Source organism: Neofelis nebulosa, chromosome 5 (genome assembly GCF_028018385.1).
Source record: "Neofelis nebulosa isolate mNeoNeb1 chromosome 5, mNeoNeb1.pri, whole genome shotgun sequence".
Classification (NCBI taxonomy): Eukaryota; Metazoa; Chordata; class Mammalia; order Carnivora; family Felidae; genus Neofelis; species Neofelis nebulosa.
Window position 1 is genome coordinate 27,673,256 of NC_080786.1, and position 24,101 is coordinate 27,697,356.

The following is a 24,101-nucleotide window of genomic DNA, read 5'->3' on the forward strand; positions in this document are numbered from 1 at the left end:
TCACTTTCACTCTTCCAGTCAAATGGCAGGAGAGAACAACTCTGTGCCTCCCATGCCAAGAAGATGTTTTAGCCAGCTGAGGTAAAATCATTTATTTGCTTTTATGGTGTTATGGGTTGCATTCGTTGAAATTAATTTGGCTTGTCTAACCTGAACAGGTCACCTCATTAGTCTAAAAAAGAGTGAAAAGCAGTGCATGAGGTGCGCTTCTGTAAGTTCTGTGGAAACAACATTTAAAAGCAGAAAACAAAATGATGAAATGGAGGCTGGCAACCTGCACTCAGGACTCTGGCTATTTTCTGGAGGAGATGATGACACTTTAATTGGGTCCTCTTATTTCAGGGAGTCCTAGGCAGTTGCTAGAAGCAGAATCTGGATGGCAGGCAGCATTTGTTTTGTGAGGCATGCTTGGAGAGACCACTGCCATTTCTGGGGCCAAGCTCCCACCTGCTCTGCCAGCAATTATTACTGGAAGCTGGCAGATGAGGTATTACAGCTCATACAGCAGTAAAACTGGAAACTGAAGGAGAAATGTGGATTGTTACAAGAGTCAACTTGGTAGAAAATTCCCGAAGGCGGAAGAAACTTTATCCATCATTAGTCAAGTGAAGAATTGCTTCCCATCTAGAAAACAGGTAGCCCCAAAGTGACACATCTGATTATAAAGCTCCTGGAGACGTTTGCCCAAGGGGGCCTCACAGCACAGTGACCTACCTCTGTCTCTCTGTATTTAAATGCTCTCTTTTGGCTCAGCAAGACTGAAATCAGCAACATGCCCTTCCTCATCACTAAAGGGCTCCACTGCAAAACTATTTATAAAAACGAGATAAGCAGTTGAAGTCCATTCTCCCTGCCATCCTTCCTGCAAGAGGAGGGGAGAGCTTCAAAGTACCGGCCTCAGGAGACACAGGCAGTTTCGGGCAATTTAGAGTAATAACAAGAGAAAGAAACCAGCCACGGAAAAGCAAACAACAGAGTGCTGCTGGAAGACCTCACACGGGAGGCTAGACCATGTTGCAAGGCGGGACGGCACCAGCAGCTGTGGTGGTGTATTTCCACTCTGACAAGGAGGAGGAGTGATACAGACACTTAAAGAAAGGCATTCACGTGAACATCCGTCCCAGAGGCCCAAACACCAGGCCAGATTGCGTCTGCAATCCAAACGCTGCTCTTTCTCCCGCAGTGGGTCTTACCGTGGTGCGGCTGACACCGTTCTCTGTGGGCAGTGACTTAGGACCAAGGTCCGGTCTCGCTGCAAAAAGGAGAGGCTCTCATTTTGACAGATGTTATTTTTTTCTCAAATAGACATTCTTTGGATTACTCAAACAGATGTTGCTGAGCATAAAACAGTGCTCTTACACAGGCTGGTGGAACTTCTCGTGTAGTATCAGGAACCCTGAATGGCTGCTTTAACTAGCGTGTGTCATAATGCTTCACACTAAAAACAACCCCCCTCCACCCCCGCCAACCCAAACCCCATAGTTGTGTATGTATTTCATCCTATATTCTCAGATGCACTCAGATTCCATTCACAAATTCACCTTTGGAAATAAGCTGTAAAAGTCATCCTTCTATTCCGTCCCTTGTGAAAAGCTGAAAAGCAGGTCTGTATCTCAGCTTTAAAGGTTACTGAAAGCACAATTTATTGACTTTGAAAAACTTAATCTCCTTGCAAATTATATCCTTACATCTGCTGTGGGTAAGAAGCGCTTTCATTGACATTTTAGTGCTTGTGACAGCTTGTCACCGTCCACTTTTCACCCCATGCCAGGGCCCACTGTGGAGACGAGATTAATCAGGATTAACGTTTCAGCTTCAGCTACTCCAGTAAGGTGAGGGTCCTGGAGGGAAGGACAACCAGTGCCCAGTGTAACTCTTAAAGTGGATATGCTTGACCGGCTGGACTTCCCCAGGCCTCCCAATTTTATAAGATTCAGCGCTTACTCATCTTATAACTAATAGCTAGTACCAACAAAGGCTGGAACCAATGTCTAATTTGAATGAAAGTTAGTTATAAAAAGTTCCCAAAACAAATCTAAAATAGGAAATCAAGTTCAAGCCCAAATTAGGAGCCGAGCGCGCTCGGCTGCTGAGAACTGAACTGCCTCCGCACCTGAGCAGTGGCGGTTACTGTGGAGGAGGCGGCCCCTTATTGCCTGGACTCCACACAGTGAGGTGAGCAGTGTCCAGACCATGTGCTTATCCATAATAGGCTAAGTTCCATTTTCCTCGAGCTGAACATTTGATGATAGGCACTGTAGCCATAGTGACCCACGGTTCTTAGCAAATTCCCTGTCTTCCTTAGTGTTGGACCAGGCAGACCCTGGCTTATGTATTCCATAGCTGTAGAGAAGGCTTCCTCCTTACCACCTGGGTCAGTAGAACACATCTTGGGTTACTTCTGGGCTACTGAAAAAGTTCGCAGGAATGGGCCCCAGATCCTCTTTGATTGCTGCAAGGCCCTGGCAGTGGGGAGTAGGAGGTGTACGAAGGTGGGGGGTGTAAGTGGATGCTTTGCTCCCGGACCCTAGAAGGTAGGGTTCACACTCATGACCCTAAAAGGTGATCAGAAATTTTCTCCTTTAAACTTAAGTGCAGATCCAAAGACTAAAGACTCTACAGACAAATGGTGGTGGGTCTAGGGCCGGCTTTCTAGTACAGTGGGCTCCCTGCCTTCTTCAAAACACTGTATGTCCTGGGCAAATGACTGCTGAATGGCTCCTTGCTCTCCTGTCCACCTGGTTATCTTCAGACGCTAGGATTCCTTTCTCTCCACCTCTGCAGATGCTTTATATGGAAACAAGGTTTTTATGTTTTCCCAGCAATAATTGTTCATTTGTCTTGCAAGGTAACAGCTGCTTCCCATTGGTTTATCAGCAAATTTCACGCATCTCTAAGTTCATTAAAATCTTTTGATCAAATGCAACTAAAGTAGTTAAGACATACAGTATGCCGAATTTCAAAGTAAATCGTAAGCAAGCATAGTATGGGGACATACCTAACAGTTATGATCTCATGTGCTCGCTATTTTTGAATGTACACATTCACATCCATTTTAGAGTCTGTTTGAACAGTTCTATGATAAAACCTGTTGAGATTTTAAAAATAGGATTGAATTCGTTACAATATTAAGTCTCCCCATTCATAACCATGATGATCCTCTCCATTGTCTTCTTTTATGTCCTTCAATAAAGTTTTAACTTCTCCAGTAAGACTCCAGCACATTTGTAAGGCTTTTTCCTAGGTAAGCTTTAAAAAAAATTGCTATTGGAATAGTAGCCATTTCCCCCCACCCCATAAAATTTCTCAATATTGCTATGTTTATATATTAATCTTTACAGTCACCTTGCTGAACTGCCTTCATTTTTTTTTTTTTTAATGTTTTTATTTATTTTTGAGACTGAGCAGGGGAGGGACAGAGAGTGAGGGAGACACAGAATCTGAAGCAGGCTTCAGGCTCTGAGCTATCAGCACAGAGCCTGACGTGGGGCTCGAACTCACGGACTGTGAGATCATAACCCGAACTGAAGTCGGACACTTAACCGACTAAGCCACCCAGGCGCCCTCCTTCGTTGTTTCTAATGACTTGTCAGTTGATTGTCTTACAGGTAGATATTTCTTACAATCTTCTCACTTCCTAATATTTATATCATTACTTTTTCTTGTCTTAGTAACTGTACTGACAAAGACTTCCAAGAACACTGTTGAACAGCAGTAGTAAAGATTATCTATCCTTGTTTGATCTCTGACAAGAATGTGTCTAATATTTTACCCTTGAATATGTTTGAGATAATCTTTTAACAAGTCCAGGAATTTCCAGTTTGATAAGTAATTTTTTGAATAAAAAATGGTATGGTGACCAAGACTTATTCCAGTTTAAAACAATTCCTCTTGAGGAACTCATGATTAAAGAGTAATATGTAAAAAGATCAATGCTGTTTTACTTTGGTATCCAGGCAGCTCAGAGTCAAACTGAGTCCAATGATTTTGCATGTCATAGTCTGCTCATCTGTATCATATGGTTACCATTCTTTCCCAACTCCCCACTGAATACTGATTTATGTTATCCTAGGTGTTTTTCCCTCACTTACTCTTTTATTTTCTATTTATTTTTATTCATTTTGAGACAGCACGCACGCACACGAGCTGGAGGTGGGGAGAGGGAGAGGGAGAGGGAGAGAGAGAGAGAGAGAGAGAGAGAGAGAGAGAGAGAAAGCCCAAGTGGCTTGATGCAGGGCTTGAACCATGAACCAGATCATGACCTGAGCTGAAACCAAGAGTTGGATGCTTAACCAACTCAGCCACCCAGGTGCCCCAACTATTTTATTGTATGGATTTTCTGTCAATTGCAACAAATCTTACTGGAATTAGGTGAAGAATAATGAAAAATTTTAAAAAGATGTGACTATATTTGGATTTGAAATAAAAAATGAGAGAAATGAAATATCAGCAAAAAAAAAAAAAATACTGTTGGACCTTTCAAATACAAATCCATTAGTTATTAGGAAATTATATGGTGATCTAGCAGTATGATTAATGTCTCTTGGGTTGCTGTATGAATCAAGTCTCAGAAAACATCCTGAGTTAAAAGTTAGATCCTGTGGGTCCTCAGGAATCTGGGTTCAGAGGAAATCCAGTAGTTCAATAAGGACTGCTTATACTTGCATTGTTAAGCTTGATTATTTGACATAATGTAGCCATTAGCAAACACGTTTTAATTTCATACAATGAAAAAACCCAGGGGACATTAATATTTTTAAAAATAGGTGATTCATAAGTTTGTTGGATGTACAACCCCAGGCCACTTCAAATCCTTCTGGGAAAGCAAGGAAAAATGATTAAAATGTAATTTAAATAAAAATCTTACTTCCTTTCTCTGTTTAGAGCCCTGAAAGTGTAAGTTTGCCATTGTTCCACATCCACCCCTTCAGAAAGACAGAAATATCTTTAACAAAAGAGGCTGAATTCATAAGCATCTTAAGATAACTTTAGAATAGGTAGTAAAAAAGGATGAAGCTCACAAATTACAAAAGACTTTGCTCGTATGCAAATGGCCAGTCCATCGACATCTGGCATATCCAGTCTATTTAACTGATTTATCTAATGTGGTAATTTTTTTAAAAACAAAATTTAGTTTGGGGGATGGAATGACGTATTTATGCCCTTGACAAAGATGACAAGTGTGGTACTGTGATTAAGAAAGGAAAATATATTTCCTGGTTATATATTGCTGTGGCTCATCAAAGCTCATAAAATACAGGAGGTTCTGCCATGTCCACGGAGGTTAGGAGAATATAATAGAAGGTGCACTAGGCTGACACACATTTTCATCATACAAATCTTCTGGTAGTTCTTCTTCATCTCCATCAGGAAAATATGTAGGGAATGGTAGATTTTTACAGAAGTCCTTATACGCAGGCAGTGTAGAATCTCTGATCTGGAAGGAGGGGGACAAAGATCTTATTAAGTAGTACCAGTTAAGTTACTTAAAGATAGTATGTTTTAATTATTTTTTTAAATTTTTTTTTTCAATGTTTTTTATTTATTTTTGGGACAGAGAGACACAGAGCATGAACGGGGGAGGGGCAGAGAGAGAGGGAGACACAGAATTGGAAACAGGCTCCAGGCTCCGAGCTGTCAGCACAGAGCCCGACGCGGGGCTCGAACTCACAGACGCGAGATCGTGACCTGGCTGAAGTCGGCCGCTCAACCGACTGCGCCACCCAGGCGCCCCTGTTTTAATTATTAATAAACAATATCTATTCCTACATTTTCTAATGTGAATAACACAACTGTTACATAAAGTGAAAGGAACTCAATGTATTCTTTTTATTCCAATAAACTTAATTAATCCAATGACAGAAATACAACCTTCCTCAAGTCAGTCATCTGCCTTCTAAATTACTCTGATAATTACATATCTTACTCATAACTTACAAATCTCTAGAACTGCCCAGGAGGATAAATTATATTTTAAAATTACTACTTAGATATCAACTATATCCAAACTATGTGCCTAAAAGTTATTACCATCTACTTCTTAATTATTGATCTTATTTTATTATATATTTTTATTATTTTATTTTCTACCATAGATTCTTTTGAGTTGAGGTTTTAAAAAAGAATTTACCTAGTATTTTTGTTAGTCTTATATCAAAGGGCACATAACCAAAAATACCAAGTTTTATTAAGGAAATAAGCTTACATTTAACAAGTACCATTATCACTGGGAAGAGAAGGACAAAATAATATTTAGCAAAAAACAATCATTCCATAAGTCTTTATACTAGTTTTATTAGCTCTTTCTAATCTAAAAATATTCTAATTATATCTGTAAATTCATAAACCAAGAAACAGTTCAGATGTTGGTATGATCTAAAATGTTGGGTTTTATTTTTGGAAAACATTACTGGTTCTTTAAAGCTTCTGAGTCATTCTACAGCTTTCATTCAGTGAGAAATTAAAAAAAAATTACATGTAATTATACACACAGAGTAAAACACGGCATAATCATTTTGGCAATAAGAAACGAATAATTTGGTTGAAATAAGTACACAGCTGCTAGGAACAGCTATGTACAGAAACACATCTATTTTAATCTCTCTCATTAAAATTGTTCCAAGGAATTTTCAGTTAGTTGCTCAGAAGAAAATAAACTCATTTAATTTTTTCTTTCCAAGTCACTAATCTTGGGTTGAACTTGGGCGGGGGGGGGGGGGGGGGGAGTCATATTCTTACTAATTTAAACTGTTTCAGAATTTAGAATGGAGAATAAAACCCAAGCAAATAAACAACCAAACCAACAACAGCAAAACTTTCTGTGCTAATTTGATAACTGTGAAAATTTAGTCATAAATGATCTAAACAGCAAATTCTCAGTTGCTTTTACATTTTCATAGATCTATCATACTTGAACATTTCAGAGAAAAGCACTACTTATATATTCTAACTATAAATGTTACAGTACTATAATTCATTGATTGGAAACATGAGTGACATTTTATTTAAATCTCTTTTGTCTTGGTGGCTCTAAAGCTGAGGGGCAGAGTTTGCATCCCATCTTTAACAAATGTGTAAGACTCAACAGTATGTATTTCTGTGCACTTAATCTGGCTTCATTATTTCCCCACCTTCACCAAAACTCTCTCAACTCTCTGGCTCATTCTTTTTATATTTCTGTATATTGGCAAGGCAGTTCAAATCCTCTGAGGAAAGATGAGGGGTAGGACACACACACAAACAGGAAATCTAGAAAACACTTAAATTAGGCTACAGGAATGAGCACACACAAATAATAGTTAATAATATACATCACATAACGCTGTAAACATATTCTTTAGGCTTTTTTTAAATACGTTTAGTGAATCTAGACAACAACAAAAAATGCTTACATTAATTAAATAGGTTGGTCATCCCTAAGACCATCTTTACTAACTTTAGCATTAAAAAGTTACTGGCAGGGGCGCCTGGGTGGCTCAGTCGGTTGGGCGTCCGACTTCAGCTCAGGTCATGATCTTGCGGTCCGTGAGTTCAAGCCCCGCGTCAGGCTCTGGACTGATGGCTCAGAGCCTGGAGCCTGCTTCTGATTCTGTGTCTCCCTCTCTCTCTGCCCCTCCCCCATTCATGCTCTGTCTCTCTGTCTCAAAAATAAATAAAACGTTAAAAAAATTAAAAAAAAAAAAGTTACTGGCAGCCCTGTACTCTGGGGGTGGGGTGCAAAAGTTCCTGTGGGATGAGAGAATGCTGAAGAGGCTGCCTGTCCACTAGGAAGCGCCTCAATCTCCATGGGCAAAGGGGCTCTTTTCACTTGCTATGGAATCACTGGGAAGGATAGAAAAAGTGGGATGACAGAAAAAGTTTTCAAAAAGTGGACCACACTTGTGTACCACCACTTCTCTTAAAACACAAGCCCACAAAACACCCCCCAAGCCCACATCTTAATGTTTGGGACGGACATTTCTGTAAGGTTACAAAAGACTTGTTTAGACACTGTAGTTCGAAGATTGTTTTCTCAAGATGCGTTCTTTTTTTAATCAAAATATGTTTCTTGAAAATACATTCATTGGTGTGTTAACATTTCGAAGTGGACTGGACATTCTTTGATGCTTGTTTCTTGAAATATACTTGGACTACCCTTCGGGAATTGCCTGTGGTCTACCTTCTGAATGTCTTCAGTAATGGCAAGCCATCATCCATTAACAGAGTTGAGTTTTTGGAGGCAATTTTTTGTTGAAGTAGGTGGAAGAGTAATAAATGTTGACTATAAACTGTTTATAACAACCAGTCAGAATATCACTGCACGTATTATGGTTTTTCAAGACAGCTGACCTATTCATCTATACTGGTGTCAAAGAAAATGCTGAGGTGTTCCACTTTCAGCTGGAAAGCAAGCCTAGAACCATGTGTGCAGCAAAATGGGGAGAAAAGGAAGATCTGACAACATATAAAATTCATCTGTTGTACAGTATAATTTTATTATGGAAAATAATTTAATTTCCCTCTTCTCTCTGTTATTAGGTTGTGATATTTGTAACATATAATAAACCTGTAATGTGGAGGGGGTACATTTAATTATGAAGACAAAATGTTATAGGAAGCACAATGCCAACCTGTCAGTCTCAACAACCTGTCATTGTGTAAACAACCAGGTCATCTGGAGACTGGAAATCTACTTAAACCTGAAAACATGCAAAGTAAAAAAAAAAAAAAATACTTGCAACAATTCATAAGATGTATTTTTTCTTTAAGAAAAATCAGAACAATTCAGTCAAAAAGTGAACTACAGAAAGGGAATTTTAATTACTGTAGGATTAAAACAAGTGTTATACTTTATGCTAGTAATGGAACCTACTTTAAGAAATGAAAAGAATACATAGAGAAAGACCCAATGTGAAAAATCAGAGGTTGAAGTTTCAATCTATTTTCGTTGTTATTGTTGGAAAATTTCTGGGAATAAGCTGGTATTATTTCTACTACAAATTTATTTTCAGAATGGATGATTCAAAATCCCAAAGTGATTTCTTATATGTTATATTATATTGGCCTAAATCCCAGGCAGAATATTTACTTTTTATTTTATTTGATAGAAATAAGTCTGTGAGAGTACAAGAGTTTTTTCCCCCCAATTTATGTTATTATTTTTCTTTTACTTTGTTTTTGAACATAAATATGAATGTGCATATTTTTAAAATACTAAAAGTATAATCATAACAATGCTAGTAACAATGAATCCCTCCTTAAAATGTTTACCTTTTACCACCTTTTTTTTTTTTCTTAATGTTTATTTTTGAGATAGATGGACTGTGAGCAGAGGAGGGGCAGAGAGAGAGGGAGACACAGAATCCGAAGCAGGCTCCAGGCTCTGAACTGTCAGCACAGTTGTGGGGCTTGAACCCAAGAACCGTGAGATCATGACCCAAGCCAAAGTTGGATGCTTAACCAACTAAGCCACCCAGGTGCCCCTACCACCTTTCTTTAAATAAATAAATAAATAAAGTTTTATTTATTATTTTTTTTTAGTAATCTCTACACCCAACGTGGGGCCTGAACTCACAATCCCAAGACCAAGAGTCACATACTCTTCGAATTGAGCCAGTTAAGTGACCCTTTACCAAATGGTCTTGTTGACTCTCTCACTGAATTGCCATTTTGTGTATTTTCAGTTCCTGTGTCAAAGTATTTTAAAAAAAAATTAGAAGTTCTTTTTTGGAAGGATATTGATATTTTAGCAACAGTTATCCTAATATCCTTTTTCTAGTTCTTTCTTTTTTTAATATGAAATTTATTGTCAAATTGGTTTCCATACAACACCCAGTGCTCATCCCAACAGGTGCCCTCCTCAATGCCCGTCACCCACCCTCCTTTCCCTCCCACCTCCCATCAACCCTCAGTTTGTTCTCAGTTTTGTAGAGTGTCTTATGGTTTGGCTCCCTCCCTTTTTTTTTTTCCCTTCCCCTCCCCAATGGTCTTCTGTTAAGTTTCTCAGGATCCACCTAAGAGTGAAAACATATGGTATCTTTCTGTGTATGATTTATTTCACTTAGCATAACACTCTCCAGTTCCATCCATGTTGCTACAAAGGGCCATATTTCATTCTTTCTCATTGCCACGTAGTATTCCACTGTATATATAAACCACAATTTCTTTATCCATTCATCAGTTGATGGACATTTAGGCTCTTTTCATCATTTGGCTATTGTTGAAAGTGCTGCTCTAAACATTGGGGTACAAGTGCCCCTATGCATCAGCACTCCTGTATCCCTTGGGTAAATTCCTGGCAGTGCTATTGCTGGGCCATAGGGTAGATCTATTTTTAGTTTTTTGAGGAACCTCCACACTGTTTTCCAGAGCGACTGCACCAGTTTGCATTCCCACCAACAGTGCAAGAGGGTTCCCGTTTCTCCACATCCTCTCCAGCATCTATAGTCTCCTGATTTTTTCATTTTAGCCACTCTGACTGGCGTGAGGTAATATCTGAGTGTGGTTTTGATTCGTATTTCCCTGATGAGGAGTGACAGCATCTTTTCACGTGCCTGTTGGCCATCTGGATGTCTTCTTAAGAGAAGTGTCTATTCATGTTTTCTGCCCATTTCTTCACTGGATTATTTGTTTTTCGGGTGTGAAGTGTGGTGACTTCTTTATAGATTTTGGATACTAGCCCTTTGTCTGATAGGTCATTTGCAAATATCTTTTCCCATTCTGTCGGTCGCCTTTTAGTTTTCTTGATTGTTTCCTTTGCAGTGCAGAAGCTTTTTATCTTGATGAGGTCCCAATAGTTCATTTTTGCTTTTAATTCCCTTGCCTTTGGAGATGTGTTAAGAAGTTGCTGCGGCTGAGGTCAAAGAGGTTTTTTCCTGCTTTGTCCTCTAGGGTTTTGATGGTTTCCTGTCTCACATTCAGGTCCTTTATCCATTTTGAGTTTATTTTTGTGACTGGTGTAAGAAAGTGGTCTAGTTTCATTCTTTTGCATGTTGCCGTCCAGTTCTCCCAGCACCATTTGTTAAAGAGACTGTCTTTTTTCCATTGGATATTCTTTCCTGTTTTGTCAAACATTACTTGCCCATACTTTTGTGGGTCCAATTCTGGAGTCTCTATTCTATTCCATTGGTCTATGTGTCTGTTTTTGTGCCAACACCATGCTGTCTTGATGATTACAGCTTTGTAGTAGAGGCTAAAGTCTGGGATTGTGATGCCTCCTGCTTTGGTCTTCTTCAAAATTACTTTGGCTATTCGGGGTCTTTTGGGGTTCCATACAAATTTTAGGATTGCTTGTTCTAGCTTTGAGAAGAATGCTGGTGCAATTTTGATTGGGATTGCATTGAATGTGTAGATAGCTTTGGGTAGTATTGACATTTTAACAATATTCTTCCAATCCATGAACACAGAATGTTTTTCCATTTCTTTGTATGTTCTTCAATTTCCTTCATAAGCTTTCTATACTTTTCAGCATACATATCTTTTACATCTTTGGTTAGGTTTATTCCTAGGTATTTTATGGTTCTTGGTGCAGTTGTGAATGGGATCAGTTTATGTGTCTTTCTGTTGCTTCATTATTAGTGTATAAGAATGCAACTGACTTCTGTACATTGATTTTGTATCCTGCGATTTTGCTGAATTCATGTATCAGTTCTAGCAGACTTTTGGTGGAGTCTATTGGGTTTTCCATGTATAATATCATGTCATCTGCAAAAAGTGAGAGCTTGACTTCATCTTTGCCAATTTTGATGCCTTTGATTTCCTTTTGTTGTCTGATTGCTGATGCTAGAACTTCCAACACTATGTTAAACAACAGTGGTGAGAGTGGACATCCCTGTTGTGTTCCTGATCTCAGGGGGAAAGCTCTCAGTTTTTCCCCACTGGGGATGATATTAGCTGTGGGGTTTTCATAAATGGCTAAACATCCTAAACATCCTAAAGATGTTTAAGTATATTCCTTCTGTCCCGACTTTCTCGAGGGTTTTTATTAAGAAAGGATGCTGAATTTTGTCAAATGCTTTTTCTGCATCGATTGACAGGATCATATGGTTCTTATCTTTTCTTTTATTAATGTGGTATATCACAGTGATTGATTTGCAAATATTGAACCAGCCCTGCAGCCCAGGAATGAATCCCACTTGATCATGGTGAATAATTCTTTTTATATGCTGTTGAATTCCATTTGCTAGTATCTTGTTGAGAATTTCTGCATCCATATTCATCAGGGATATTGGCCTGTAGTTCTCTTTTTTTGCTGGGTCTCTGTCTGGTGTAGGAATCAAAATAATGCTGGTTTCACAGAATGAGTCTTGAAGTTTTCCTTCCCTTTCTATTTTTTGGAACAGCTTGAGAAAGATAGGTATTATCTCTGCTTTAAATGTCTGGTAGAAAAAAATAAATGTCTGGTAGAATTCCCTAGGGAAGCCATCTGGTCCTGGACTCTTATATTTTGGGAGATTTTTGATAACTGATTCCATTTCTTCGCTGGTTATGGGTCTGTTCAAGTTTTCTATTTCTTCCTGTTTGAATTTTGGAAGTGTGTGGGTCCTTAGGAATTTGTCCATTTTTTCGGCATATAATTTTTCATAGTAATTCCCTGATAATTGCTTGTATTTCTGAGGGATTGGTTGTAATAATTCCAATTTCATTCATGATTTTATCTATTTGGGTCATCTCCCTTTTTGAGAAGCCTGGCTAGAGGTTTATCAATTTTATTTTTTCAAAAAACCAAGTCTTGGTTTCATTGATCTGCTCTACAGTTTTTTTTTAGCTTCTATATTGTTTATTTCTGCTCTGATCTTTATTCTTTCTCTTCTTCTGCTGGGTTTGGGGTATCCTTGCTGTTCTGCTTCTATTTCCTTTAGGTGTGCTGTTAGATTTTGTATTTGGGATTTTTCTTGTTTCTTGAGATAGGCCTGGATTGCAGTGTATTTTCCTCTCAGGACTGCCTTTGCTGCATCCCAGAGCGTTTGGATTGTTGTATTTTCATTTTCATTTGTTTCCATATATTTTTAAATTTCTTCTGTAATTGCTGGTTGACCCATTCATTCTTTAGTAGGGTGTTCTTTAACCTCCATGCTTTTGGAGGTTTTCCAGACTTTTTCCTGTGGTTGATTTCAAGCTTCATAGCATTGTGGTCTGAAAGTATGCATGGTATGATCTCAATTCTTTTATACTTATTAAGGGCTGTCTTGTGACCCAGTATGTGATCTATCTTAGAGAATGTTCCATGTGCACTTGAGAAGAAAGTATATTATGTTGCTTTGGGATGCAGAGTTTTAAATATATCTGTCAAGTCCATCCAATCCAATGTATCATTCAGGGCCCTTGTTTCTTTGTTGATCCTGTGTCTAGTTGATCTATCCATTGTTGTAAGTGGGGTATTAAAGTCCCCTGCAATTACCACATTCTTATCAATAAGGTTAATTATGTTTGTGATAGTTTTATATATTTGGGGGCTCCCATATCCGGGGCATAGACATTTATAATAGTTAGCTCTTCCTGATGGATAGACCCTGTAATTATTATATAATGCCCTTCTTCATCTCACTACAGCCTTTAATTTAAAGTCTGGTTTGTTTGATACAAGTATGGCTACTCCAGCTTTCTTTTGACTTCCAGTAGCTTGATAGTTCTCTATCCCCTTACTTTCAATCTGAAGGTGTCCTCAGGTCTAAAATGAGTCTCTTGTAGACAGCAAATAGATGGGTCTTGTGTTTTTATCCATTCTGATATCCTGTGTCTTTTGGTTGGAGCATTTAGTCCATTTACATTCAGTGTATCGAAGGATACGGGTTTAGAGTCATTGTCACGTCTGTAGGTTTCATGCTTGTAGTGATGTCTCTGGTACTTTGTGGTCCTTGCAACATTTCACTCACACAATCCCCCTTAGGATCTCTTGTAGGGCTGGTTTAGTGGTGATGAATGCCTTCAGTTTTTGTTTGGGAAAACCTTTATCTCTCCTTTTATTCTGAATGACAGACTTTCTGGATAAAGGATTCTTGGCTGCATGTTTTTTCTGCTCATCACATTGAAGATTTCCTGCCATTCCTTTCTGGCCTGCCAAGTTTCAGTAGATAGGTCTGCCACTACTCTTCTGTGTCTATCTTTGTAAGTTAGAGCCTGTGTATCCCTAGCTGCTTTCAGAATTTTCTCTTTATGCTTGTTTTTTGCCAGTTTCACTATGATAATGTCATGCAGATGATCAATTCATGTCTGAAGGGAGTTCTCTGTGACTCTTGGATTTCAATGACTTTTTCCTTCCCCAGATCAGAGAAGTTCTCAGCTATGATTTGTTCAAGTACACCTTCAGCCCCTTTCTTTCTTCTTCTGGAATTCCTATGATACGGATATTGTTCCATTTGATTGCATCACTTTAGGTCTCTAATTCTCCCCTCATAGTCCTGGATTTTTTAAATCTTTTTCTCAGCTTCCTCTTTTTCCATAATTTTGTCTTCTAAAACACTTATTCTCTCCTCGGCCTCTTCAATCTGTGCTATGGCCGCCTCCATTTTATTGTGCACCTCATTTATAGCATTTTTAGCTCCTCATGACTATCTCTTAGTCCCTTGATCTCTGTAGCATAGATTCTCTGCCTGTCCTCTATGCTTTTTTCAAGCCCAGCGATTAATTTTATGACTATTACTCTAAATTCTTCTTCCATTATATTGCTTAAATCGTTTTTGATCAATTTGTTAGCTGTTGGTACTTTCTGGAGTTTCTTCTCAGGAGAATTCTTCTGTTTCATCATTTTGGGTAGTCCCTGCAGTGGCTCCAAACTGCAGGGCACTTCCCTTGTGCTGTCTGGAGTAACTTGTGTTGGTGGTCGGGGCCACAGTCAGACTGGTGTGTACCTTATCTTCTCCTCTCCCAGGGGCAGGACTCACTGTGGAGTGGCCCCTGTCTGGGCTACTTGCAGACTGCCACGCTTGTGGTGCTGCTTTGATGGGATCTGGCGTATTAGCTGGGGTGGATCTGCAAGGTGCACAGGGCCGTAAGGGGCAGCCTTAGCTCCATTTGTCCTCAGTCGTCCCCTGCGGGAGGGGCCCTACAGCACCGGGAGGAGCACCGGGAGGGAGGCCGACCCGCCAGAGGGATGGATCCACAGGATCACAGCGTTGGGCGTTTGCACGGTGCAAGCAAGTTCAGTGACGGGAACTGGTTCCCTTTCGAATTTCAGCGGGGGATGGGAGAGGGCGATGGTGCCTACCAGCGCCTTTGTTCTCCCATCAAGCTGAGCTCTGTATTCTTGGGCTCAGCAACTTTCCCTCCCGATGTCCTCTTGCCCTCCCTGCTGTCTGGGAGCAGAGCTGTTGAATTTTAACATTCCAGATGACAGCCCACTGGCTGTCAGAACTCACGGAGTCTGGCCCCTCCTCTTTTGACGCCAGACTTCGGGGGCTCTGTCTTGCTGGGCAGGCTGCCCCTCCACCACCCCGGCTCCCTCCCACCAGTCCGTGTAGCACCCACCACCTCTCCGCCCTTCCTACCCTCTCCCCTGGTCCTTTTGTCTATGCTTGGCTCCGGAGAGTCCGTTCTGCTAGTCTTCTGGTGGTTTTCTGGGTTATTTGGGCAGATGTGGGTGGAATCTAAGTGATCAGCAGGATGAGGTGAACCCAGCATCCTCCTATGTCACCATATTCCCCTCTGAGCCTTTCTATTTTTTTTTTTTTTTAATATTATTTTTGAGAGAGAGAGAGAGAGGGAGACAGAAAATCTGAAGTAGGCTTCAGGCTCAGAGCTAACAGCTGTTAGCTTCAGCTCTGAGCCTGAAGCCAAGACTGAACTCAACAACTGTGAGATCATGACCTGAGCTGAAGTCACACACTCAACCTACTGAGCCACCCAGGCACCCCACCTTTTTGCATTTCTAAAGAGCCTCTATTTATTGGTCCTACCATTCTCACAGGTTCATGTTTTTATGAACATAGGTACAGGATATTTTGTACAACTTTTTCAGTCAGGTACTACTGAAAAGTGGCAAAAAATTTAATTTGGCAAAGATTATGGAAAAACAGCCACTTATTTTCAAGCCATATTTATGGGCCAAAGGAGAATTTATGGCACATATTCACGTATCCAAACAATGGAAAATAGAGTTTACATACATTTTATATACATACCTTTACTAAGCAATTTTTATGTCCAGGTACAGAGCCATTTACATAGATTATATTGTGCTTTGTGTTTATTCTCCACACCTAAAGTAAGAAATGCAATTTCAATAGTTAAAAATTTGAGAATATACTTGTATTAAAACAAGCAATATGTTACTACAAGCTGAGTCTATAAGTAGCCTAAAAAGTAATCATCATATTAGCACTTCAAAAAAATTTTTTTAAATTTTTTTAATGTTTTTATTTTTGAGAGAGACAGAGTGTGAGTGGGGGAGGAGTAGAGAGAGAGAGGGAGACAGGATCTGAAGTAGGCTCCAGACTCTGAGCTGTCAGTGCAGAGCCTGACGTGGGGCTTGAACTCACAGACTGCAAGATCAAGACCTGATCCGAAGGGACGCCCAACCGACTGAGCCAGCCAGGCACCCCCTAGCACTTCAAAATGTTGAATGAGAATAGGAAAAATTCAAATGCTATGGATGACTTGTAATATAAGAGTATAACAGATGTGTTATGAAAGTGGTAGCAGCAATCCCTATCAAAATAACACCAGCATTCTTCACAGAGCTAGAACAAATAGTCCTAAAATTTGTACAGAACCAGAAAAGACCTTGAATAGCCAAAGCTATCTTGAAAAAGAAAACCAAAGCAGGAGGCATCAGACTTCTAGTTGTATTACAAAGCTGTAATCATCAAGACAGTATGGTACTGGCACAAGAACACTCAGATCAATGGAACAGAATAGAGAACCCAGCAATGGACCCACAAACGTATGGCCAACTAATCTTTGACAGAGAAGGAAAGAATATCCAATGGAATAAAGACAGTCTCTTCAGCAAGTGGTGCTGGGAAAACTGGATAGTGACATACAGAAAAACGAACTTGGACCACTTTCTTAAACCATACACAAAAATGAACTCAAAATGAATAAAAGACCTAAATGTATCACAGGAAGCCATCACAATCCTTGAGGAGAGAGCAGGCAAAAACCTCTTTGACCTTGGTCACGCAACATCTCCAGAGGCAAGGGAGAGTGGGAGAAGATATTTGCAAATGACATATCAAATAAAGGATTAGTATCCAAAATCTAAAAAGAACTTATCAAACTCAATACCCAAAAAACAAAGAATCCAGTAAAGAAATGGGCAAAAGACATGAATAGGCACTTCTCCAAAGAAGACATCCAGATGGCCAACTGACAAATGAGAAGATGCTCAACATCACTCATCATCAGAGAAATACAAATCAAAACCACAATGAGATACCACCTCACACCTGTCAGAATGGTTAACATTAACAACTCAGGCAACAATAGATGTTGGCGAGGATGCAGAGAAAGAGGATCTCTTTTGCACTGTTGGTGGGAATGCAAGCTGGTGCACCACTCCGGAAACCAGTATGGAGGTTTCTCAAAAAATTAAAAATAGAACTACCCTATGACCCAGCAATTGCACTACTAGGTATTTATCCAAGGGATACAGGTGTGCTGTTTCGAAGGGGCACATGCAACCCAATGTTTACAGCAGTGCTATCAACAATAGCCAAAGTATGGAATGTGCCCAAATGTCCATTGATGGATGAATGGATAAAGAAGATGTGGTATATATATATACAATGGAGCATTACTCAGCAATCAGAAAGTATGAAATCTTGCCATTTGCAACTACGTGGATGGAACTAGAGTGTATTATGCTAAGTGAAATTAGAGAAAGACAAATATGACTTCACTCATGTGAGGACGTGAATAGACAAAACAGATGAACATAAAGGAAGGGAAGCAAAAGTAATATAAAAACAGGGAGGGGGACAGAACAGAAGAGTCTACTAAATATGGAGAACATACTGGAGGGTTTGTGGGAGAGGGGATGGGCTAAATGGGTAAGGGGCATTAAGGAATCTACTCCTGAAATCATTGTTGCATGCTAACTTGGATGGAAATTAAAAAATAAGTAAATTATAAAAAAAAAAGTGGTAGCAAGTTTTCATTTTATTTATTCATTCATTTGAAGTTTATTTATTTTGGGAGAGAGAGCATGTGCAAGAGGGGCAGAGAGAGTCAGTGTGGGCCTGTGTGGTGCTCAAACTCGTGAATGTGTGAGATCATGACCTGAGCTGAAATCAAGAGTGGGATGTTTAATCGACTGAGCCAGCCAGGTGCCCCAACTCTCATTTTAAATATAAATATGATTATATCTGGGGCGCCTGGGTGGCGCAGTCGGTTAAGCGTCCGACTTCAGCCAGGTCACGATCTCGCGGTCCGTGAGTTCGAGCCCCGCGTCAGGCTCTGGGCTGATGGCTCGGAGCCTGGAGCCTGTTTCCGATTCTGTGTCTCCCTCTCTCTCTGCCCCTCCCCCGTTCATGCTCTGTCTCTCTCTGTCCCAAAAATAAATAAAAAATGTTGAAAAAATTTAAAAAAAAATAAAATAAAATAAAAATAAATAAATAAATATGATTATATCTAATACAGGGGTGAGTATCCCAACTCTATAAAGAATTTATCAAATTCAACACCAAAGAAACAAATAATCCAGTGAAGAAATGGGCAAAAGACATGAAAGACATTTTCCAAAGAAGACATCCAGATGGCTAATAAACACATGAAAAGATGCTCAACATCACTCATCATCAGAGAAATACAAATCAAAACCAAAATGAGATACCACCTCACACCTATCAGAATGGCTAAAATTAACACAAGAAACAACAGATGTTGGCAAGGATGTGGAGAAAGGGGAAACCTCTTGCACTGTTGGTGGGTATGCAAACTGATGCAGCCACTCTGGAGAACAGTACGGAGGTTCCTCAGATAGTTAAAAAGGGAACTATCCTATGATCCAACAATTGCACTGCTTGGTATTTACCCAAAGGATACAAACATACAGATTTGAAGGGGTACGTGCACCCCTATGTTTATAGCAACATTATCAACAATGGCCAAAGAGCTCAAATGTCCATTAACTGATGAATAAAGAAGATGTGGTGTGTATACAGACACAATGGAATATTACTCAGCCATCAAAAAGATTGAGTGTTGCCATTTGCAACGACGTGGATGGAGCTAGAGTATATTACACTAAGTGAAATAACTCAGAGAAAGACAAATACCATATGATTTCACTCATATATGGAATTTAAGAAACAAAACAGATGGACATATGAGAGGGAGGGAAACAAACCACAAAAGACTCTTAAAGATAGAGAACAAACTGAGGGTTGATGGAGGGAAGTAGTAGGCTGATGGGTACTAAAGAGGGAACTTGTGATGAGCACTGGGTATTGGATGTAAATGATGGATCACTGAATTCTCCTGAAACCAATACTGAACTGTATGTTAACTAACTAGAATTTAAAAATTTGAAAATAAAGTAGTAATTTTATTTCAATTTTATTTAATACTAGCTTCCTGCAATTAGAAACTAGGGAAGTTACAACTTCTCTGGGTCTCATTTTCAAAATAAGTGTGCTGAGGAGATGGCTTTCATGTGCATGGCCTTTCATGTGAGAAAAAAATTTACACAAAGGGAGAGAATGGTCAAGAAATGGTAGTGAAAGAACAAAGCATGTGAGGTGAAAATAAAGTCTGACCCACAGTTCATAGCTAATAAAGGCTAAGTGTTAAAATACTATGGAAACTGAACTATCTCACATATACACACATGCAAATACCACCACCCCACCCCCGACATACAAAGAAAATATCCACAAACAGATACAAACAGGTGATCTCTCACAGATGTAAAAATAATAGAAGGGAATAAAAATCTTTGGAGTGCCTGTGGGACTCAGTGGGTTAAATGTCTGACTTTTGATTTCAGCTCAGGTCATGATCACATGTTTGGTTTGTGGGACTGAGCCCTGCATTGGGCTCTGCTGCTTGGGATTCTCTCTCCCTCTCTCTGCCCCTCCCCCACTCATGCAAGCTCTCAAAATAAATTAAAAAAAAAAAGGGAACAAACCTTCAGATTTAATTATATAAAGTTTAAAAAAAACTGCTGGTCAAAATTTATAAATAAGTAAAAAAATATATATCTAGAATAGAGGCTGGAAAAACATGAACCAAAATGTTAATAGTGTTTATCTTGGGGTATTGTTTTCAAGAATAGCTATTTTCTTTGTACTTTCTATACTTTGAAATGTATACACATACATATAGAAACATTGGTTATTTGTCAAATTCCTCAGATTAGCAGGGATTGAATTTAACTTCTCCCCTTTAAATATATATAATTATTTTATAAAGATGGATATATACCACAATCCTTTTTTTAGTACTATCTTTCCCTCCTGTGTTGATGGTCTCCCTCTCTCCTCCTCTACATCCACTTTTATCCATCCACACCTTTGACATATAATCCAAAATAATCTGGCACATAATCCCACTTTTCTCTGTGCTTATGTAACGGCACAGCCACATATACATGTAGGGAGCTTTTGTTCATTAGTTGATAAAAGGGCAGTATTCTACACAATGCTCTGAATCTGACTTTTGTTCACACGCTGTCTTGTAGAAACCTACCAGGTCAAATAGATGACTTTTTCTTTTTATGACGGCACATTCCACAGCTTGGGTGTTAGATGAACACATTACCATGACTATGTCTACACACACACAGAGTTCAAGTATCAGAACGATTCTACACAGACACACATGCAGAACATCCTCTGGTGCCTTTGCATTCAGGCATTAATTTAACTATTCCTAAAAAAGAGTCACTTCAGAAACTTACTTTTAGTCCATATTCTGTCCTATCTTTGTTTCCCATTTGTCCAGGCATTTTAGTTCCAGGCCAGACTCTGGCAACATCCTACACAACAAAACCAAAATTAGCACTGTTAAGTACTCTCAATTTCAAATAGAACAGATCAAACTGAAATGCAAACTGAGACAGGAGTTATTAAAATGTTGGACTTTTTCCTCATTTTGCTAGGCCCCCAGTAAGGAACTAAATATGGATTTAGACATATTTACCCCAGAGGATTTCCTTTCTAAATTAAGTTAGAGCAACAAAATAAATACAGACTAAGAAACATATGTAGGAGAAAAACTCAGTAACAAGAGAGTAGCAACTGAGCTAACACCAGTTGAGAAGGAGAAAAGAAAAATTACAGGACATAAATACACGTCACACCACCATTCAAGGAAGACTTGACTGCCTGGTCTGTTTTCACTAATCTTCTGTATTAACTGACTTAATGGACTCCATCCACACCACTGCTGCTGGAATGGTTCCACTCCCCCACTCTTGCTTTTGATGTTACTCTCCTTCCCCAGAATGATTAAAGGACAGAATTAGTTATTAGAATATCGAGTTTGTCCAGTCCTGGTTGTCTCTGATTCATATAATTCAAACAGCTTCACAGTCTCCCTGATTCTGGCTTTGGTAACGGATATTACTACATCTAAAGAAGCAAATTTGAATTACACCTCAAATGGGAAAGCTTCTCATGACACATGAACTCTTGGAATATAAACACTTCTGTATCACTAATCTGACAACCCGCAAAACTCCCATGGAAGTTGCTCACCATAGCATTAGAGTTGGTTACTATGTAACCAACACAGATTAAAGACAATTCTGCATGTTACAGACTATCACTCTTATTCATTCTAGAAACACACTCAGTGATAGGCACACCTTGTTTAACATTACATTACTAAAAAAGGACTCTGCCCCCTCCCCCCCCCCCCCATTAAGTTTACATTCTCATTAAAAGTACACCCTCTCTGGATTATAAAGGTATTTACCAGCTAATCCTGAATGGCAGTATTTACAAACACAGAACAGTGCACTTCATAACAAATAACTAAGCTGAGTTATAAAAATAGGTTCTTCTACATGTCATTTATTTATTTCATGACAATTAACTAACAAGTCATGTTCTTCCACATGCCATTTTAATTGTGTGTGTGTGTGTGTGTGTATGTGAGAGAGAGAGAGAGAGAGAGAGACAGAAAACAAGCCTAATTTTTAAAAGAGCTAGGGGTGCCTTCGTGGCTTAGTGGGTTAAGCATCTGACTGTTAACATCAACTCAAGTCATGATCTCACGGTGTGAGACTGAGCGCCATGTAGGGCTCTGAGCTGAGCATGGACCCTGCTTGGGATTCTGTCTCTCCCTCTCTCTCTGCTCCTCCCCTGCTCAAGCTCTAAGTAAATAAATAAATATTTTAAAAAATAAAAGAGCTTTGTTGAAGTACAATGCACATACCACACATTTTACTCCTTTTAAAGTATACAATTTAAATTAAAAAATTTTTTTTTTAAATTTACCCATTTATTTTGAGAGAGCACGTGTATGTGAGAGGCGGAGGGGCAGAGAGAGAGAATCCTAGGCAGGCTCCGTGGCGTCCCAACACAGAGCTTGATCCTACGAACTGAACCATAAGATCGTGATCTGAGCCGAAATCAAGAGTCGGAGGCTTAACCAACTGAGCCATCCAGGCTCCCCTGAAGTATGCAATTCAAAGATTTGAGTATACACAGAGAGTCGTGTATTACCACAAACGATCTTAGAACATTTTCATTCAATCTCAAACAGATATTCCAAACCCATTAGTGGTCACTCCCTCCAACTCCCCCCAGCCCTGTGCAACCACTAATCTACTCTCATCTCCACAGATTTGCCTACAATGGACATTTCACATAAATGGAATCACACAATATGTAGTCTGTGACTGGTTTCTTTCCCTTAGCATGTTTTCAACGTTTGTCCACGTTGTGGCATGTATCAGTACTTCATTCCACTTTATTGCTAAGTAACATTGTATGAATATACTATATTTAATTACCTATTCATCAACTGATGAACATTTGGGTTATTTCTCTTTTTTGGCTATTATGAATAATACTGCTATGAACATTCAGCAGACAGAGAGCTAAGGAACAAATAAATACACACATACGAACATATCTATTTCTCTTATATACATATGCAGTAAATGTATACTGACATCTACAATCTGAATTCAACCCTATAGGGTTTGTTCTAATTTCCCTCCTTTTCATACCTGAGTATCTTTTTCTAATAGTGAGAAATTTGCTCCCATTATCAATATATTCACTTATCATATTCAATCCTATAATTTACAGGAAATTATTTCAGAACACAAAATTCCTTTTCCATTTTCTATGTTCTTATTGTTTGTTTCTCCATTTTTCCTCTACTACTTCTCCCTTGGATGATACCATTCTTGACAATCTCCCCCAACAGTCTCTGTTAAGGCAAAGATGACTCTGGGAAGGAACCAGTGGGGCAGATTGGAAGGGCATTCTAATATCTGATTTCTTGCCGCAGACTTCAGAGGGCAGGATGGGAGACAGAGATGGAAATGAGAAAGCAGGAAGGAAAAGTACTGAGAAGACTGGCTGTAAGTATGTGGGTTATTATGAAATGATTCACGTCTGGCTCTGGAAAGTGAGACCAGGACTCATAAAAATGTGACAAGTACTATGACCCACCTGGAGTCAGATTAAAATTATGTGACTTGATCCCAAGAACAGACTAGAGCAGTGTATGTGCAGAAGCTGAATATTTAGCATTAAAAAGAGGTCACTCAAGTTATACTTACACCAGTTGAAACAGCCCCAGGTCTCCTGTGGGTTTTTGTTTGACCATGAGTAGCAGGCTGGCCTTTAAATCCCCATCTTTTCATGACGCCTTGAAAACCTTTACCAATACTGAACAAGGTAGACATTAGAATTTATTTAATAAACAGAGCATAAAATATTCCCAAGTGTGCATTTTCTTAATAGTACCTTGGAATTTTAACAACGCTGCTTATCTAAATAACTGGGAAAAGCTATGCAAGAAAACTGCAAATGAACAGTTCTTTACCTATGTCCTGTCTGCACCCCTTCCTGGAGCCTCATTCCATATAAAATGATTAATTCAAAATTATGAGACAAGCTAAGCAGAGGAAGTTCTATCTGAACAGGGAGTTTTATTATTCTGTAAAACAAGGGTAAATTTCTAGAAATTCCAAAGTACTCATAAGCTATGTAGCAGGCAACCAT

The 24,101-nt window shown here is 39.2% G+C and overlaps 1 protein-coding gene and 1 long non-coding RNA gene across 2 annotated transcripts in view; one reads left to right on the forward strand and one right to left on the reverse strand.

The window, feature by feature from the left end:
- Positions 1-24,101, forward strand: part of LOC131511837 (uncharacterized) — an 80,780-nt gene that overhangs the window by 54,272 nt on the left and 2,407 nt on the right. Inside the window, exon 3 of the long non-coding RNA XR_009261769.1 lies at positions 23,383-23,455. This is a non-coding gene — a long non-coding RNA (uncharacterized LOC131511837). The remainder of the gene's footprint in view (positions 1-23,382; positions 23,456-24,101) is intronic.
- MRPL3 (mitochondrial ribosomal protein L3) overlaps positions 5,078-24,101 on the reverse strand; it is a 52,317-nt gene continuing 33,293 nt past the window's right edge. The window contains exons 7-10 of the mRNA XM_058729895.1: positions 23,657-23,765; positions 20,816-20,893; positions 16,098-16,175; positions 5,078-5,437 (exon numbers count right to left, since the gene is read on the reverse strand). Coding sequence (XP_058585878.1) covers positions 5,285-5,437; positions 16,098-16,175; positions 20,816-20,893; positions 23,657-23,765 — 418 coding nt within the window. The 3' untranslated portion in view covers positions 5,078-5,284. The remainder of the gene's footprint in view (positions 5,438-16,097; positions 16,176-20,815; positions 20,894-23,656; positions 23,766-24,101) is intronic.